The 20,608-nt window shown below is 40.6% G+C and overlaps 1 protein-coding gene across 5 annotated transcripts in view; it reads left to right on the plus strand.

Moving 5' to 3' along the window:
- meis2a (Meis homeobox 2a) overlaps nucleotides 1-20,608 on the plus strand; it is a 109,616-nt gene that overhangs the window by 72,362 nt on the left and 16,646 nt on the right. For all 5 annotated transcript variants that reach the window (XM_054797490.1, XM_054797492.1, XM_054797487.1 and 2 more), the window contains exon 9: nucleotides 4,011-4,087. In XM_054797490.1, coding sequence (XP_054653465.1) covers nucleotides 4,011-4,087 — 77 coding nt within the window. The remainder of the gene's footprint in view (nucleotides 1-4,010; nucleotides 4,088-20,608) is intronic.

Below are 20,608 nucleotides of genomic sequence, written 5' to 3' on the forward strand. Positions count from 1 at the left end.
GTTTCGCTACAAGTCTCCGCTTTTCTTTTGATCATTGTTGAAAAATAAGCCACAATAGAGCCAAAGAAAGTTGTAAGTGTCAGCATTTTGACAAAGAAGCTGAGAAACGCTATTGAATTCAAGAAATAATATAGCAAAACATGAAGGTGGTGTCCCAGTGGATCTCACTGCCACACCGCCTTCAGTCAAGGTAAAAGTGACGTTAAATGTTAATTTATCCCTTTAATTCATCACTTATATGCATTTCATATTGTTTTCTGCATGTAAAAGTATGATTGTAAAACCATAACAACTTGTTTTTTGTGAACATTTTTGGCTTTCTGGAACAGATTAATTGGGTTTGCATTATTTCTTATGGGACAAATTGATTCGGTTAGCGTCTGTTTTGGTTAGAGTCAGACCTTCTGGAAGGAATTCATGATGTTAACCAAGGTTCCGCTGTATTTTGTTCATTCCTAAGCCTTCCTTTCTGTCATTGACCTGCAAATTATATAATTTTAGAGAATTTAGTAGGATTTCACTCACAAAACAATGAAGAAAAAGCTTTTTTTATGGAAAGTAGTGAACTTTTTGGACATAATAGGGCATAGTACATCCAAGTTTAGCATTGTATTTTCGGTGTAGTGTCTAAGCCAGGGGTGTCCAAACTTTTTCCATCAAAGGCTACATACTGAAAAATGAAAGGATGCAAGGGCCACTTTTATTTTGAAAAGCAACACATGTAGATATGCTAAGAATTTATATATATTTCAAGAAAGAAAAACGCATATCAACTTTGTGATACTATGTAGGTGAAAAACCGTATTATTCATATGAACTTCTGTCTTTGCTGTTTTTTCTTTACATTTTTGCTGTTGTTTTGTTTTTCACTTTCCTTTGTAAATTTTCTTCTAATAACATTATGACTTTGTTCCCATAATATTTTGACTTTATTCCCACATTATAACTTTTCCTCAACCTAATTTTCATACCTAATAAGTAAAACTTTATTTGTTGTTTCTTTTTTCTTTAATATTTCAACGTTCTGCTGCTAGTATGTTAATTTTTTCTCATAATACAAAGATGTTAGTCTTGTAAAATGTATTTTTGTCATTATATAACAGCCATTTTCTGTTAGTATTTTTACTTTCAAATTTTTACAGTTTTGCTGTTGTTTTTTTTCGCAGCTCAAAAAACAGCTAAAAAAACAGCCGCGGGACACAACTAGCCCCTGGCCCCGCACCTTGGACACCACTGGTCTAAGCCATATGTGTGGATTGTGTGTAGTAATGCACTAAAATGGGTAGAAAACTGGCATATTAATGAGTTACCTAGTATTGTTTTAGGAAAATTAGCAATATTATAATTTTTGCACATATAGTACAAACATACGGTAGTGCTTTTTAATATTTTCTCAGAAATTCCTATTTGACAACAAACACACCCACATGCAGTGAAGCAGCTCTGTCTTCTCAAGCCAACGACTTGTCAACACCCGGCAATCAAAAATTTCTACTATGTTGCTGGTAATTTAACATATCAGCATCAGATTAATCCTGCTGTGCAGACAGGATTTATTATTATTTGTTCTGTACAGTGAGTCTTGTTTGTTGATTGAGCGCATTCCTCGTTGGACACAGACAGGCAGTGTCCTCTTGGCTCTTAATTATTTAAAAAAATAATATAGAAAATATATTTTTATAGCAGGCAGTCGTTGCGACCTTGCAAGAAGGAAAAAGGCTAGAGGGCAAAAAAAAAATAGCAGAAGAGTAAGAAGGTGTTTTCTTTGAAGGGGAAGAATGTTAATGGAGCTTGAAACCACCTGAAAATAGAGGAGGATTTAAGTGTCATCTTTTAAAAGGAATTCTAGTGTGTGTGCTGATTTGCAGGTGTCAAATTTATGAATATTTGTGTGTGTGTGTGTAAGTAATATTTGTGTAAGTGCAGAAACACACAACAGTGTCTCATTTGTTTCGTTTGCGTGCGCCCGACTCCTAATCTGGCCCTTAAAGACGTCTGTCAGTGGTGATCACTGTTGTTTTGTCATGCTTCATTGAGGGGCAGCCCAAAGCCTGCCACTTATACATCAGCCCATCTTCCCTCCATTGGAGGCCACATCGGTAACGTCGCTGCGTTCGGCGGCGCTCTTGCAACAACCTATTCCCAGGTAGAAACGTTTGCGGGAAGGTTTTCTGCTGCAGACGCCCTCATTGCGTTGACTAAATGAAAGCCGCCAGAATATAAACACATTTCTTTAGGGGGCTTCAAAGTCAGCGTGCAGTCAGAAGGTGGTGTTGTCATCAACGTCAAAGTGCTGACGTTAGCTAGCAGGAAACCCCAAAATGACGTAACTGTTATTTGTGAAGCTTTTGAGTAGAGATGGCGCACAAAAAAAAAACCAACATTGGTTTGTATCTATTTTTATCACCATATGTTGGTGAGGTAGCCAGTAGGATTACGAAAAATGTCTTTTTAGTAAAAATTTTGGATGGGTTTGACATAGAAGAGAACACAGTAAGCCTAGCTGTAGATATCGCAAAATGTATATCAAATGTAATATATTTGTTAGCTCTACCAATTTTTTGTACCGTTGGTTGGTTAGCAGAGTCCCACACCAAAAAAACAGTTCGACAAGGTAGAGCACATCAAATTTTTGGTTTTTGTTGTTTTAAATATTTGTCAGCAATATCACACACAAACTACTAACTCATATTCAGTAAAAAAATGTAAATCAATTTTGTTGCCTATTTATCCACTTTTGTTACCTCCGCCAAGAGGGTGATGTTTTATTGCTGTTGCGTAATTTATTAGTTTGTGGAATTACGGGAAAAAACGCACGCAAAATGAATATTAAAAAACTTTTTCGATGGGTAGGAAAGAAAAACCAACTAAAGTCGAAGATGCAGACTTGTGTCACTTGTGTTACTTCCAGCAAGGCAGATATGTTTTTATTGCTGTTGTGCGTTCGTTAATTAGCAGAGTTAAGCAAAAACTGAAGGACTTTGATTACCGCAAAACATCTTGGAAAGGTGGGGCATGGGCTAAGGAAGACCCCCATCTAATTTTGGTGGAATTTCTCCTTTTTTAAATGTAGATACCTCCACCAAGGTGTTTTTTATATTTGTTAGCCAGTTTGCAGGATCACGCAATAACCATATAACCGATTGTTATTGTGGACCAATGACACATGGGCCAAGGAAAAACCCCAAATATTTAGTTCGAGTCCCAAAAAATTCCCAATTTTTTGTACTTCTGCTGAGGAGGTTCTGTTGTTTTCCACTGTTTGTTAGCTAGTTAGTTAGCAGGATCAGGTAGACTCCATCATGGCTTTTCACGAAACTTTGTGGCGGGGTAGTGTTTCAAAATAACCTTCAAACCTTCAAATAAATAATAACCTTCAAAATAACAGCGCAACATTTCCCTTATTTTCTCTCATTTTCCGGAAAATGTAACATTTATGTTAAGTATTGCCTATGCTCTACACAGACGTACATACGGTAGTGCATGGGAGGGGGATCAAGAAGGTTGACACATTTGACAAACTTGTTTGGCGAGCTCTGACAGGTTTAGTTCAATTGTGTATATGTGTGTTTGTGTTGATGTGTGGGCGGATGCGTCTTTTGCTATACTGTGCTGAGGGAGCGCCGGGGTTGGGTGGAGGTCAGGCAGAAGGTGCGGCACCATGGAGGAAGACATAGGACCTTAGCGCTATTTTTTGAACATGTGTCTATTTGCGTGGTGTAATGGCATTATTTGTAATTAGTACAATGGGGGGCCAGGGCGGGGGTCGTGAGAGGCAGGGGAGACTACACTCAAGGTGTCTTGATTCATGCTTGAATGATTCTGGGGCCAGCAACTCATACAGTGGTTTGTACAGATTGCAGGTTATCAGTAGTTATCAATAGTGTTTAATCATTGATAACCGTGATAACCATGACCGTCCAACAAAGTAATTACAAAGTCAGCTTCTTCCGACAAGCCCAGAAATGTCCAGTACGCAAGGATAATGGTGGTGTTTTCCTCTTTCACAGCACCCGTACCCATCTGAAGAGCAGAAGAAGCAGCTAGCCCAAGACACGGGTCTCACCATCCTACAAGTAAACAACTGGTGAGTCCACGTTTGCACCTCCAGACACCTTACCAGTACGTTTAAGGGTGCTCTGGGTTTTATGTCTTGACTGGGATCTTTTTAAGGAGGATGATAAGCTACCCCTCCTCCCCGCCCTGCCATCCTCCCATCCCCCAAAAAACCCCAGTACCACCGGTGCCCCCACAATAAGACGGCACCAGCGCCAGCCGCCCCCTTCCTGGTATATACGGCGGATTAAGGTGGCCAGGCCGGTGAGGGTCCTTTGTAGACGGCTTAGCACATAACTGGGGGTGGTGGATTAAATAAAATGATCACACAAGCAAAGAAATGATACAGGAATTACTTATCAAAATACTAGCCGACGTTTTTTTTTTTTTTTTTTTATCTGCGGCTTAATTTGGCCGCGTACATTCTCAGGGTGATGTTCAGATTAATTGAAGTGACAGGCTCCTTTCAGCATCCCGGGAAGGTATTTGCACGGATTTCAGGTCTTACACAAACTTAATTATATGGAGCCCCATTTTATCATTCTAATTCCGTGTAGCGGGGGCTTCTATTTACAAATGACAAGTCTGCGCCTTTTATTCGCGGCTTTCCTTAATATATTTATCAAAGCGGGTTCATTTACAAAGTGCTCTATCTGTTGGGTACAGGCGGGCCCACATTAAGCGAGCTTTTACGTTTATCAGACGCGCAGGCCGACAAGCCACCCGAGGGTCAATTGATTTTTTTTGCTTCTCTGATTCATTTTTTCTCCTCTCTCTTTCGTCTCATTTTTCCCGGATCACAATGAGAAACATGCCTGGAGAATTAGCTTGGTTTGTCAGCCTTATCTATCAGAACCTCCCCCACCACCACTGCCGCCACACTCTCCCCCCTTTATTCCCTCCCAGCCAAAGGGGGAAGTCAAGCTACTTAAATTGGCCACAGGAACCCGCCGTTATCAGACTTTAATGCACCCTACAGTGTGGATAGCATTTCAATTACACCGGTAAGCAAAGATTAGCCGCCTGTTTTCATGCCTCGTGCCGCCGTCTCGGGCCGGCGATGCCGCGCACCTTACCTACGGGAGCAGAAAATTGAGTTGCCTTGCCTGTGTCATGGTGATTAATACAGAAAGACTCCACTAACCTGACAGGGAAACAGACCTAGCAACAGCTATATCTATTTAGAAGGAGTGCATTGCTTCTTGTGTGCGACGTTTCACCTGGAGAAGCTTGTACACTGCAGAATCCCAATATGCCTTTTACACAGAAGCCAGCAAAAGCGTGTTGTTAACGCAAATGTGTGCACATCTGAAAATCAGATAATTAGAAGACGATAAATACTTAGGGGAGGCATGGCTCAGGTGGTAGATTGGTCGTCTCCCAACCTGACGGTTGCCGGTTCGATCCTTTGTTTTCCTGTGACCATGTTCAGGTATCCTTGGGCAAGATATTCTACCTGATGCTGCGTCATCAGTAAGTAAATGTGGTAACGGAATCAAAAAGCGCTATACAAGTGAAAGTCCATTTACTTGTCAGACAGTGACAATCGCTTTGTAACGCTGTTAAAGCTTTGACATGACCTCAGAAGGTGGAAAAATGCCAGGTCGCTCGCCCCATTCTGTGTTTGTGCCGTTACTACGAATAATTGCATATGTGGCAAAGTCAATGCCAGCTAAAATACTCATCGGCCAGAGAAAATAACTTTTAACATAACAGGGAGGGAGACGTAAGCATTGGCAGAGGAGTCCAGCCTCTGTTACGGCTCATACGCCGCCTTCGGAGCAGGACAATTGCCAAGTTGACTTCATCTCCACCACTGCATGTCGGCGCCGTTCAAGCAAAGCATCCGTCCTCTGTTACAGCACTGATGATACCTACAGAGCAGGAAAATTGGCGGGTCAATTTCGTCATCCCCACCAGAAAAACAATTGTTGGAAAAAAAGACGGCAGGATTTCACAGCCTGTTTTTATGTTTATGCGGATGAAAATACTTGAAGTTGTGGTAAGTGTATGTGGTATGTTCAGAAAGTTCCAAGGAAGGTTGTGAAGGTTTTTGTGCTTGGTCAAATGACAAAACATGCACGACATGTACACTTCTGTCAAGTTCATTGTAGTTTTACTGTTTTTTCCTGCAAAAGTTTTGTGACAGGATGCAGGTCGTTAAGCAACTGTGCTTTTCAAATTGATGTCGCCAACTAGTGGCCTGGCATGCATACTACATATTGTCCCACGTGTCTGTGAATAGAGATCATTACCTACAGTCCATTACTGTAAAGTTTGCAGATGCTTCCGCCATTTGTTTCCCTCAGGTTATAAGGAGCGAATTATTGAGATGCTTAACTCTTTCATACCTCAAACTTTATTTGCCCTTCCTTTTCCTTCTCTGGTGTCTCTTTCCCAGTGGCTGTTCAGATAGTAGTCCAGCCAGGACATGACGGACCTCTGCCGTCCGAAATTCCTGTTAAAAATAAAAGCCCTTCAAATTCCTGACTAGGCCCTGGCATTGTTCTGTGCTTGGCTTTGATGCATCGCCGCTGCCAACATGACAGGCCAAAGACAGATAGACACACAAGGAGAGAGAGACAGACAGAGGGCTGGTGCGGGATGGAGAAGGGTTTTGGTGGTGGTGGGGGGGTGGTGTTACATAGTCGCTGTCTTCGGTTTCCAGCGCTCTCCCCCCATGGGGAAAGGATGTGCTGAATCAGGGCTTTGTCCTCTGGCAGAATTGCGAGGGCACAAGGCTGCTCTGTGGAAGCGCAAAAGCATGCTCCCTTTTTTTTACCTGCAGCTCACCTGCACACTACCAAAAAAAACAAAACTGACACCTCCCACCACTGCTTTGAAACCGGTTGTCTGGCTCCTGTAGACGCTATCTCCCGTCTGCATTATTAGCTAACAGCCTCACCTGTTTGTAGGCATTAGCAGGTCCCGTGTTAATAAAGAACACAGGCACAGGTTAAAGTCCACTATTTGACGGCTACTTGATTGTGCTTTTAATGGCAGCCTATGTGTGCATACTGTGAGTGTTCTAATGGACACTGGCAGCTCTCTCACAGTTTACTGAGATATTACAACGGCATTGTGCACCAACAAAGACAGGTTCTGTGCCTTTCTATTACAATTAAAGGGAATTGTGAAGCTTCCAAAAACATTTAGGGGGGTTTCTTTGTCAATTACCAGGATTACCCAAAAACCCAGAAGTGTTGCACTAAAAAAGAACAATAACAAAGTTCCACTAGCATGATTATGCAGAAACCGCCTATCAATACTAGGTGTAGGGTGTGGATTCTGGATGTTTTTACCCACCTTTTAAAAGTTGAACAATGGTCAAGATCAAGAAATACTGCAGTGAAAAAGAAGAATAGCACAGTTTCCATGAGTTATCAGTTTTACGGTTAGCAGGATTGCCAACTTTCTTTGTGTAGGATGCGGATTTGGATGAAGTTGCAGTTAGGCCTGTCACACTAATCGATAAATCGAACGATAAAAAAAACATGTGGAAGCGCATGCGTGCTTTTTTTGTCTTTACCACACAGGCTGGATGACAAGAGGGTTCACTCTGCATCTGTCTGTGCACGATGGTGCTCCAGGGGAATGAACGGAGAGAGTAAACCCTCCTCTCAGACATGACGTCGAGGCGGGGCTACTAGTGGACGCACAGTTACAAGCAAGTTAGCTGCGTTAGCTAGCATACACCAACATGAATGAAGGCACAGGAGTAATGGTTTTTAAGGCGAATGCGTGAGGGAATATTTCGGTTTTAAACAGAATGAACAAGGTGAGCGCATGAACATGAATCGATATGTCGATTTGTTCGAAAGTAGTGACGAGGAAGAAGGGCGATATGACCAACGCTCACTGAGGCGTTTTGTCGGCAAAGTAAATATAAACAAACAGTGCAAAATGGTGCGCGCTCACAGTGTCGCTCACTACATTGCAAAAGAAATGCAACCTTTCAATATGGTTTAAAAGCTAATATTTCGGGAAATGTTAGATATGTGTGGCAGACAGTACGAATTGCCTGGGAGAACGTACATGTGCATGTCACAAACGGCATTCCTGAACTGTATAACCGAGTGAAAAAAGACATGCTGAAGGACATCAGAAACATTGCATTTTACTCTTCCACCTACATTAGTTTAACAATAGACTACATAGCTGTGTGTGTGGTTTTTATTGGAGTGTTGTTTTTTCTTAACAGAGACGGGTTTTTTTTATTATTTTTGGTTTTGACTGTGATTTTTGAAGTGCATTCTTTTGCTAAAAGAGACACAGTCCATTTTGTTTATTAGTTTATTTATTAGTTTATTAGTTTTTTTGTCTTTTGTTGTTTGTTTAATTTATCATGTTTGTTTAATTTACTTAAAAGCTCTTGACATTCCAATTACAATGTTAAATACTCTTGATAAATTAAAGATTATTGCTTTTAATAGGATGTACTCTCATTATTATGCTATATAATGAATGAAAAAAATTGTCTCAAAAAATATCAATAATATCGATTATCGACAATAATTTATAGGACAATTATCATCCAGCAAAATTTGTTATCGTGACAGGCCTAGTTGCAGTAGTTGATAACTAATGACATTTATCACTAAAAAAATCATTTCCACTAAATTTTGTGCGGGATTATGCCAGATGTAACATTTTTCCACATTTCTCAAAATGCATCAAAGTTGTAAAGCATCGGTCATCCTCTAGGAGTGCTGGTACAGGAAAAGAAAGGCAGTAATGTTTGGATTACCCGACATTTTGACAACATTTTACATTTTTTAAAATCTTTATATGCATAAATGTAACTGCTAGTGCTTTGGTGAGCATCCAAAAGGGCTGCGTGAAAAAAAAGACCAGCAAATTTTCCAGCATTGTTAGCAGGATTACCGAAAAAACTACTTTTTGGTAGTTTGGTACTTTTTGGTTGTTGTTGTTTATATGCATATGTGTTCTAGTGCTTCTGTTAAGGTTTGGAAATTCTGGACTGTAGTAGAAAAATAGCGCAGTTTCTAGCAGTTGTAAATCCAGTCATGTTTTTTTTTGATTGAGAAGTTTGGTCACTGGTTGCTGATTTGTCAATGATGGGATGAGGAGTTAACAAATTTTCCAGTACGCTTTGTGGAAGGAGGAAAGAAAGAATCCATTACATTTTGTTGTGTATCCGAATAAAGTTGTTGGATTTTTGTGGTACTTTAACAATCAAAACAGTGAGATGGACATTGTAGGATTGTTTGGCCTTCAATAGAGCACCAGATCTTGACAAGGAGCGGTGTGGTTTTCTCGTCTCGGCAGCTGTCATTGGGAGCTAAATGGGGCCTGACCGTATCCCCTCGTGTCTCTGCGTCAAACCCAGCACGATATCCGCTGTTATTTACCACTGCAGCGATGCAGCCATCACATAAACACACACACACACACACTGACAAGCTGCAGCGCGGGCCTGAGAGATGACACCGATGACAGATGACGGGAGAAGAAAGGTGGCCTAAAGAAAGGCAGGAAATGGTGCGCTCGTTATTCCGTCGTCTTCACAGTGAGCTGAAGAAGGCAAATATGTCACTTCTTGGCATATATGATGACGAACTGCTGTGCCAATGGAGGACTAATAACAATAAAGAGGGCACTAAGCCACACTCTATTTTTACTCCTCTGGCTCGTCTCTACAGCCCAGGGGGGAATACACACACACACACACACACACACACACACACACACACACACACGCACGGGAGAGCTGTAATTAGCGGCAGAAAGGAATACAATGAGTGAGTTATTAAGACACAGGGGCGGCTCTCGGCCAACCTTTGCCCCCTGTCGGAGCACAGGTCACATGATAAGGGAAGGATATCCGCCAGACGACGGCGCCAGGCAGCCTGTGCCCACCGATGACATGAAATAGACTCCGTATCTCCCAGCAGTCACCTGAGAGCGGCCATAGTACACTGATTAGTGTTGTTATTATTATTATTATCAGAACTATAAAAGGATTACGCAACTGTATAAACATGAAGTGTGTAAGCTTGCACATATTGGGAGGGTGGGGGACATTTGAATGGGAAAGAAATGAGGAAAATCCACCTATTTTTACAGCACCATTTTTTTCTGTACAGAGATTGTCAAATTGGACATACTTCAGCACAGGCACACTCAGGCTCATCATCAGTTTCAACAATATTCCAGTGGTGCACATAATTGTTTGCAGTGTGCGCCTCCAAGATTAAAGTCCAAACAAAAGATGCTTCCAGTAAGAAACTTTTATGATCTTCTGGTTTGGCAGGCGAACCCAATATGAAAAAACGAAAAAATTATAATAATAACTCATATTTTCCGAATGTATCATAAAATTACGACTCTTGCTCTCATTTTTTTTATCAATTTTTTTTTTTTTTATTATGAGCTTTGAGGCAATGATGTTTCCCCCCCCCCTTTCCTTTCTTTGACATCCTACTTTTTTCCCCAAGTCTTATCTTTGACCCAAATGGAAATGGCAGGGCCTTTTCTGGCGACAACCTGGGATTTCTGGAAGTAGCCATGTTGTACCCCCCATCGCCTTGCTAAATATACCACCTTAAGTGTGTGTGTGTGTGTGTGTGTGTGTGTGTGTGTGTGTGTGTGTGTGTGTGTGTGTGTGTGTGTGTGTGTGTGTGAGACTGGTGAAGAGAGGGGGAGTCTGTGGTGATGCCAACATGAGCATCATGATCCCTCTCATTTAGGGAGTGCTAATTGGCAGTTAATTAGCAGAATTGACTCTGTTGTCAGATCCCAAGTGGCAAGCACCCCCCCCCCACCCGCTAAATTCATTTGATCTGGCTGTTTTTCCTCCATGCTCAAATAATAATCCCATTTCATCTCCACTGGAGGCATATTCGCACTATTGGCAGATTAGAACCTTCATTTATAGTTTTTTTTTTAGTTAAGCAGTTGTTGCCATCCATATTTGCAAGTGAGCCATGGGGGAGTCTTAAACAGCTGATGCTAATGTGCGCTACTGTTGTGTTGATGTGTGCACTTTTTGCCAACATATGTGCCATGTGATTAATGGTGCCCACTCCCACTTTATCAGACACTTGAGAGTGTATCGCGGGTCAGAACGCGGCAGCTGTGTGAGTCAACATTCAGGGTGAAAAAAAAAATGTGTTGCTTCCATAAAAGGAACACTAACACGTAATCATTTAGTAGAATTCCCTACAAACAATAATGCAGCGTAGCTAGTACACATCCAGGGTATGTTCAAGGGTTGTTAGTGTGTAGTGTTGATATGACTCAAGGAAAATATCAGAACTTTTGCTCTGAAACATATTGTAAAAACGGATTTAGAGGAATTCTGTTGAAGGGGTCTTCTGGGAACATGTCTCAAAAATGAAAGGATTCTGTACGTAACTGCGGTTTGATTAATGAGTCATCTTTGTAACATGGACAAAACTCCAAAACCTGTGAACACAGGACAATTTTATGAACTTATGAATCAAATCCTATTTGTGAAACGGCTATCACTTAAAAAAAAACACTGGACTGATTCTCAGGCCATTGAATCGATCACAAATGCACTGTCCAGGTTGTCTTTGGAAGACATTGTGGAGCAGAATTCACCAAGCGTTGGACTGTTCACACACAAAAACGGAACGTGAGACATGTTAGATTTACCCTGCTGATGATGCGTTGTTATTGTTGTTGTCTTACAGAGACAACCTGAACAGTCCAGTTGCGATCAATTCAATGCCCTGAGGATACAATGACCTGGATGAATGAAAATACTCACAGGCACTGATCTAGAGCTAGCATCAATCGGACAAATTAGCAGACGTTTGACTATGATCCGTACCTTTACAGGTATCACTTTAAAAATCTGAGACTGGACTTTTGATCCTGATCCAGAAACTCAAAATGTGTTAAATGGATTTGGATCAATTTTGGTGTGTAGCGTTGACATGACCTAAGAACAACTTGACTGACTTTTGATCCGGATCGGGCTCATCTTTGTAAAACTGTGCTAATTACATTAAAAAAATGTTTAATTTCCCATACATTTTCGTGCTTTGAAATTGGCTCTTTGGATAGATAGCCTCCATGTGACCCCCAAAGACTAAACTTAGCTCAATAATTATTTCCCAGGAGATACTTTTCATTTATAGTTGTCCGACCACCTGCTAGATTTATGACAATTATTTTTATTGTGGGGGGAAACCAGAGTAGCCGGTGAAAACCCACAACACACAGGGAGAACATGGAAACTCCACACAGATATGCCCATGGGAGATTCAAACCCAGATCTTCCGGATCTCCTGACTGTGTGGCCAAGATGCTAACCATAGGGCTCTGTTGTTTAGAACCATGCATATCATTTTTGTTCAACATTCACTCCTCAGTTAATGAACATATTAGCAGCATTTCACACCATAATCCCGATTCAATAATGGCGTAATGTGGCAGCACACTTGAAGTAGAACCATATCAGTGATGCTTATACGGATGGTAATTGAATGTAATATAGCGCTTCCTAATTTGTTCTGTTTCCGACTAAATGCACTGTGTGAGGCTGCACAGAGCTGAAAGAAGCATTGCAGCAAAAGCATTAGAAAGCGATGGAGGAGGGGGTGACGGAGGAGGTTTGGGGGTGTCTTTGTACTTCTCAGCACCTTTTGGCTCTTTTATTCCTGAACAGCTTGGTTTTATTGGCGGGGTCGTTTAATAACAAGAGCTGCGCGTTTGAAATAAAGTCGAGCTGTGCTTGCGTGGGCGAGACTCCTTTTTCTTTTTCTTCTTCTTTTTTTTCTTTAATTTTACCTAATTTCTGTAGCGGCAGGGTGAGAAGTGTGTGTGTGTGTGTGTTTGGGGGAGGGGAGATGAGAGGTCGAGAAGAGGGAGTAAAGGGAAAAAGTAGGTTAATTTCTTTCATTTGCAGGAAGATAGAGAGATGCTGTGTTTTCCTGAACAAGAAGTAGCTTAATGCACGCGGGCAGCCGTCGTAAGCCTGCCAGAATCCTCCATGAGCCCGGGGGCCATCTGTGAGCAGAATAGCAATTTTATGACTTTGTCATTAAACCAATTTCACAGCCGTATTGTTTGGTAATGAGGCCGCCGCAAACGAGGCGAGATGTCACTCTTCTCTCTGCCTTAACCTGTACCTCCTTCTTCTTCTTCTTTTGTCGCTTGTCCCAGCACACCCCACCCCCCACCCCCAACCTCTTACAGGGGTCCCCGCCTCATAAAAGGGCAAAAGTCTATACAGTCAAGTCTCTTGTTTATGAGCTTCCATTTGCTTTAGAGCTCATTGGGACAAATGGGAGCTTTTCTCTCACTTGAGGGGCCATTTACACCGCAACGTTTTCAGCTAAAACCCCCACAAAAGTTGTTTTCGGTATTCATTTATACGACTTTCACACAGAGATCCCGCAAAATAGTCGTAACGGTCGTAAAGATCCGTTTTTTATCGTCTGTGCATTTCACACAGAACCACACTGCAAACCCACAGCAATACAGCATCAGACAACCAGACGCTTGTCAGCATCTAAAATACATTTGGGGGGGGGGTTACAACTGCTTCCAACACAACAGGGCAGTAGAAGCGAGTGTCACGTAACACTCTCTTCACACAGGTGCTGTCCCGCCTCTGTGACATCTCTAATGCTCCGTTAAAAGGTAGAAAATTTGCGAATGATTTGACTTATTTCGTAGAAGTAGTTGTTTGTAATAACACTGCTAAAGTGTGGTTCAAATGTTCTGCTACTATTACAGACGCTAGGTTAGGCAAATAGATTTTCAGGCATGTGTGTGCTATCTTTTAGCTGGATTAAAATGTTCAGTTCATTTGGAGCTGTTAATACATACAAAAATTTACAAGCCTGTCCTGTCATTCGTCTTTCCATTATATAAAATACAGCAAAAATGGACATATTTCAGACATAGCTGCGAATGGAGATTAATCATGATCAATTAATTTGCAGTCTGTGATTAATCTGATTAAAATGTTTAATCATTTGACTGCCCTGGTTTCTTTACAAAGTGACATCACTAACTAGTGGTCTGGCATGCATACAACAGCATTCGTAGTCGTTTTGCTGCAACATTATTTCAAATTTGTATCAAGTGAAGCAAAGAAACAAAATCTAAACGCTAATATAGCATCTGTCTTTACGACTGTTCACTCTGTTTCGGCTTTTTTCCCACGTCTGCGGCTTATGACAGCGACAAAGCTTCTCGCCTGACAGAGTAGATTTGCAATAATGACTTTTATCAGCTGAGGGAGATATCGCCAAGGGAGCTGTGTGTTAGCCACGGGGAAATGCTTGCTGCGAATGTTTGTAAGGAAGGCTATGGGCGTGGGGGACTGAAAGGGATAAAGGTGACCAGGTGTAACAGAATGGCCTTGAGGGTGTGTGTGTGTGTGTGTGTGTGTGTGGGTGTGTGTGTGGGTGTGTGTGTAGCCAGAGAGGACAGGATCTCCTGCTCGGGCTGAGCTCTTTAAACTCTGTGAACCTCTACAAGGTATTTTGTCTTTGTTGAGGCATGCTCTCACTGTTTGTCTTCAACTCGCTTTTTCACGCTTTGCATTCCAACTAAAGTCCTCCTGTCCTCTTTCCACACACTGTTCAAAACAAAAGTAATAATACCCTTTTTATTCACATTACATGTTTATACGATGGGGATACATGCGATTCCTGCTTTGGAGGTTGGAGCTTGGAAAAGTATGATTGCCATACAAGTGTAAAAAGAAGTGAACCACGTCAAATATTAAAATGTGAAAACAACCAATCATCCATCAATTATTCCATCAATTGTTCGCAATATATATTTTTTTAAATAAAAATAAAGTCAAAATTAGGAGAATAGTGTCAAGTGAGGAGGCACTTGAATTATTTTAAAAGTAAAGTTGACAATAAAACGTCAATATTACGTGCGTAGTTAGCGTATGTCTATTCCTGATGATGGGGGATCCACCACCCAATCGTTCCGACCCCAAATCTCTCTTCTTCTCTTTTTTATGCTTTTTAATTAAATGTATGTGGACCAAATATTTGAGACGTGTCAGTAAAATAACGAATCAAGGGGCGTTGTTGGGCACCACCCACCCCCATATCCTACCAAGACATTTTCACACACCCCCAAAACACCTGCGATTTTTTACCACCTGTAGATGAACCAACCATGTGTCCCAATACTTTCTGAAAACCGGGTCCCCCGTATTTCGGGGCCACTCTTTCCCCACTTCACGCACCGCTTTGGCTTTTGGGAGACACAGCAGTTTATTTTCATTTATTGTGACCGTCCAATAAGAAGGACCAGAGGAGGCTGCACACTCTCAGTGGTGGGACTGATCAGAGAGGCTTGCCCCCGAGGGGGGCGGCCACCATCACATCAGAGCCCCTGTGGTCTCCTTTCCAGTGTTGGCTCCGCTTCAGTTGCTTCCACAAACTATTTATAACCCTGCCTTCTTTTCTTGTGACCACTGCCACTGCTGCTGTTAGCGCCTTGTGAATATATGTCAAAGCAATTATGTGCAATTGAAACTCTGTATTAATTTTTAAAAGCGACGGCTGGGGGCATTTGCGGTCGCTAATAATGTGCGGCATCATGGAAACTTCCAGTGTGGAAAAATCCTGTTCACAGCCACTGATGTAATTACGAGAACTAGGTGAGGGGCAAGAGAGGTGGCCCTATAATCGCTTGTTGTTTGCTGGCGTCCATCCATTCTTGGGTGCCCAAGAGGTGGCGTGGTAAAACGGGGGCAGCTCCCTGCACTCTTACTTTAGCCCCTCTTTGAGATTTAAGAGCTGGATCATGCGTGTGCATGTGTGCATACAACACATGTGCACCCCGCCCCTCCCCACGCACCCGTCTTCTGCCCATTACAGCCTGGTAAAAGAAGAGAAGAAGAGCGACATTTGATCCCAACTCAAAGGAAATACACGGCCCTTGTTTCCCGCCGCGCTGCCGAGACGACGCCGGCAATTGGCACTCAATTTTGTTTGAAATATCATGCCGCTATCATGTCATTATCGGCTCCCCCCACTGCTAATCCACAAAGCAACCCTGTTTGATATTTGACAAAAAAGGAGAGAGAGGGAATGGGGGGGGCACCCGGTCACAGAGTCGCACACTCACTCGATTACCAGGCAGCAGAAAAAGACAGAGAATGAGACAAAGACAGTGAAGGAAGTACAAGTAGTTTGATAGCAGGGATGCTACACGCTGGATGATAAGTAAGGAAATAGGTTGCCTCCTTCCTTGTCCCAGGAGGAGTGATGCTAATGATGGCGCTGGACTGCCCCTCCTCTCTCCATGTGGACCACTGCCTTCCACTGCAGGGTTTCTAGTGCAGTAAATCAGTAGATTCCACGTTGGACTACTACTACTACTACTACTACTACTAATACTACGACTACTACTACTACTGGTGTAATGATTTTTTCAAGCTGCTGGAAAAGCCTTGGAATGACTTTAAATGCGGTTGCATGTGATTTACAGCTGTGCCATTCATTTAAAAAAAATCTACAAGAATAAATTCTTAAATAAGTGATTTCATTGAAAATGTTCCAAGAAAATTTTACATTTTTATTAGTGTTAGAGAATAACATATTATGAGAAAAAGTCATAATATTAAATGGAATAGCTATAATATTCAGAGAAAAAATGTCATATTTAAACAATAAATATTGCAAATTAAATAAAATATTACAGGAAACAATTTGTGATTTTATGGCAATAAGGTCTATTTTAATGTTATGTCAGTCTAGTCATAATATTATGAGAAAAAAGTCAGAATATTAAAATAAATACCTATAATATTCTGAGAAAAATGCCATATTTAAACAATAAATATTTCAAATGAAATAAAATATTACAGGAAAGATTACTTAAGTAATAAGTAATTTTGTGACAGTAAGGTCTATTCTAATTTTATGTGTACCCAACCATAATCTTACGAGAAAAAGTGATAATATTAAAATAAATACCTATAATATTCTGCAAAAAATGCTTACGTAGGCAAAAAAAACAAGAAAATTAAATATTACAAGAAACAGTTTTTAATTTTATGACAATAATGTTTATTGTAATATTATGTGAAAATAGTCATAATATTAAAGGGGAAATTTTATTTTTTATTTAACAAAAATGAGGTCATAATGTTAGGAGAATAAATGAAAATATCATGTGAGAAAGTCATAATTTTACGAGTAGAAAGCATAGATTATTCTTTAGAAGAAAGATACACGTTGTGAGATTATTATGAAATAACAGTCATCATTTTACTCATCCTAAAGTCTCAATTTACTCCTATTGACTTTTTACTCACTTGCAGTAAATATGCAAATCTTCCATTATTTCTATTTTATTATATTTTAGACTGTTTTTTTCTTTTTCTTCTGCAGTTGAGCTACTGCGACCCAGCAATTTCCCGTGCGGATCGATAAAGTGTGTCTAAGTCTAAATGTCGTACGATTCGTGGATTGTGATATTATTTGTAACTTTACAAATTTAACCGACATGTAGCGGAAATCTTGACTATAATGAAAAAGAAGTTGGAATTTCATGCCAATAAGATGTCGTAATACATTAATATACCGTGTGTAAAAAAAAAAAGGATTCTTTTACAGGAAAAAAGGTGCTACATTTGAGCTTGAAGTTGTAATATGACAAGAAAAAAATAGCAATTTCACAAAAATAACGTGGTAATATTGTTGGAATAAAGTTGAAATTGCACACAATAGATAAAGTAATAATAGTATTATTATTGTAATAAACTGGTATTTAAAATGTAAGTGACTTTTACCTGCAAAATGAAAAAATTGTACAACTTGTCCATGTTTTTGTCTTTTACGTTAGTCCCTAATATTCCTTCGTACTGCGCAGTTTTTTGTTGGGGGAGGGGGGTAAGTAGCGTGCTTACTATTGACATACGTGGGATGATTCCAGCCTGACTTCAAACGAGGTGAAAGCCAAAGCTGTTGGTCCCTCAGCTCCGGGGAAGGCAGGCAGGCGAAGAGCAAGGTGTGTGCACCTTCGCACGTTAATAAGGTGTTTTGCCTCCTTCACGTGGATCCGCACTTTGCTCCATCCCCTGCTGGGGTGATTCCAAAATAAGAACCCTGTTGAAAACATTCCAGGGCGGAGAGGTGGCAGCTTCGTGCAGCAGGGAAGGTTAAATGAAGGCGATTATTTGGGGACTGTTTGGATTAAAGAAGAGTCAGTCCACTCCTCCTCCCCTGAGAAGGGTGTTGGTGCCGGGGCAAGTCGGCCATGCTGTGTTGCTACAATAAGTTCTCTTTCATACAGGTGTGTTGACGCCTCAGGCAGGCTTGGCCGCGCTCCATTCTTTTCACCTTAGCTGATAAGAACAATAACTATCGTGTGTCTTAGAGAAGACGGAGACGGAGGAGGAGGGCAACGTGTCAAATGAGAGGCGCCTGAACACCGTTTTAAGGCCCCCCCCCCTCAAACTCACCTCCCCCGCTGCTGTTGTCAGAGCTTGTTGGTGGTGTTGTCAGACAGCCTCACCTTTCTTATACACTGGATGCTGCCTTCAATGGCCGCAGGACAAACCAGTGTTGGGGTTTTGCACCTTGGATAAAGAGGTTGGCTCTGGAGCCAAAGTGTCACAAGTTGGAAACTTCCTGTGGATGGAAAATATGGAAATTGCCGTTCTAATTTAGTTTTTATGTTGAGGATAATGGCAGAATATTACAAAAAAATGGGCAGTTTTATCAAATTAAAGCAGCAATATTAGGATAATTGTTTTTGTATATTTTCAGAAAAAATGTTGTATTTCACAAGAAAAAAAGGTCTAATATTTGCAAAATAAACATATAATATAACAAGAAATAAAAGATTTTTTTTCAAAATTGATTCAGCAATATTATGACAATAAATGTAACATATTCATAAATGTATTCAAAAAGGTCATATTATTATGACAAATACATTCTAATTATTAGGAAAAACTCTGAATATTTAGAGAATGAAAACATAATTTTATGAGAAAAAAGTGTTATTTTAAGTAAAGCAACAATATTATGACATAAATTAGTATAAAAAATAACTACATATTATGAAAGAAAATACATATTATCAAATTAAAAAGGCATAATGTTGTGGAAAATAAATTATAATTATTAGGAGGAAAGAAAGTAAAATTAATTAGAAATGTAATTTTATGGGCAAGAAATAATTTGTTTAAAAAAATAATTAATAATATGAGGAAAAAGTCATAATATTATGAAAAATGAATACAAATATTACTAGAAAAATTGTAATTTTGTTATTTTAGGGAGGGGGGAATAGTATTAGTAAAAAATATTGGAATTCTAATAATAATATATAATAGACGAATCATTCAAGTCATCAATTTCTGGCAATAAAGTTGATATTCCACATTCTAATCAAAAATCACCAAAGAATATTTCCAGTGATGTCATCCAAAGGGTTTTGGTGATGTTGCACTGGGTCATTATGATGCAAAGACTTAAAGGGAAACTGCACTTTTTTGGGAATTTTGCCCATGATCCACTATCCCTGTGTGCGACATGAACACATACAGTATGTCTTTCTCTTTTCTCTACGTTCTTAAAGAGATAAAAACAGAGGAAAAGTGACATCTCATTGCTTCACGTAATGGGACACACCTATAGCGCCTACAAAGAGCGCTACTAAAACGCCTCCAACAAGGTTTTATAGTTTTATATCCATGCTGTAACCATGTAATAACAGGTACATTCATGATAACATGTAATATTTACAGTATTTTGCCGTATTTTGGTCCTTTTAAGCAATACCGGAACTTCCTTCCTGGGCGTATTGATGTCACACGGCAACATAGAAACAACGCCGACACCTAGCGTTAACTTTTCCAAACTCAAAAACAGCAGCAGCAGTAGCGGCAGCTCCAATATGTAGCGTTACCTTTTGCTAGTTGCGAGCCGGCTAGCAGCTAGCCGGTGTGGTGTGGCAAGGTGTCAGTACGTCACGTGACATTACCTGTAAATGGAGCGTTGTTGGCGCTTTTTGGAGGTTTTTTTCAGGAGGCGGAATAAGTGTTTCCCATTACCTGCATTCTTAGCTGCGTCTTTTTAGCTGTTTTCCATATCTTTAGAACACACAGAAAAGAGAAAGACATATGTGTTCATGTGTCACATGATGATTGCGGATGATGGGCAAAATTCCATAAAAAAGTGCAGTTTTCCTTTAAAAAGCGAAGGTGTCAGCAGAATAGCATTGCGGCACTTTACTGACATTAAAGTGCACAGCCAGAGAGCAAGCGTGCCGCAGTGCTATTGATTTATTTTAATTAGCTGCTCGTTATATCGCGCCTGTTTGCGGCACAAATACACACATGCTTTTTTTTTTTTTTTTTGCTCTCAAGCTTTAACAGTCCGCCAGGTTTGGATGTTGCTTAATTTTAGGGAGCAATGTGTGAGCAATAGAGCGAGCGATGCTAAAGTGCATGTGTTGCGGGGCTGCAGGGGTGCCACAAAAGGCCAATGAGCGGCGTCATAAAAAGGGCTCGAAAAACAGGTCAGTGAAAGTCCATGGAGGAGAGGTGAAACAGTCCCCCTTTGAG

The sequence above is a fragment of the Dunckerocampus dactyliophorus genome, chromosome 13 (genome assembly GCF_027744805.1).
Source record: "Dunckerocampus dactyliophorus isolate RoL2022-P2 chromosome 13, RoL_Ddac_1.1, whole genome shotgun sequence".
In the NCBI taxonomy this organism is placed as follows: Eukaryota; Metazoa; Chordata; class Actinopteri; order Syngnathiformes; family Syngnathidae; genus Dunckerocampus; species Dunckerocampus dactyliophorus.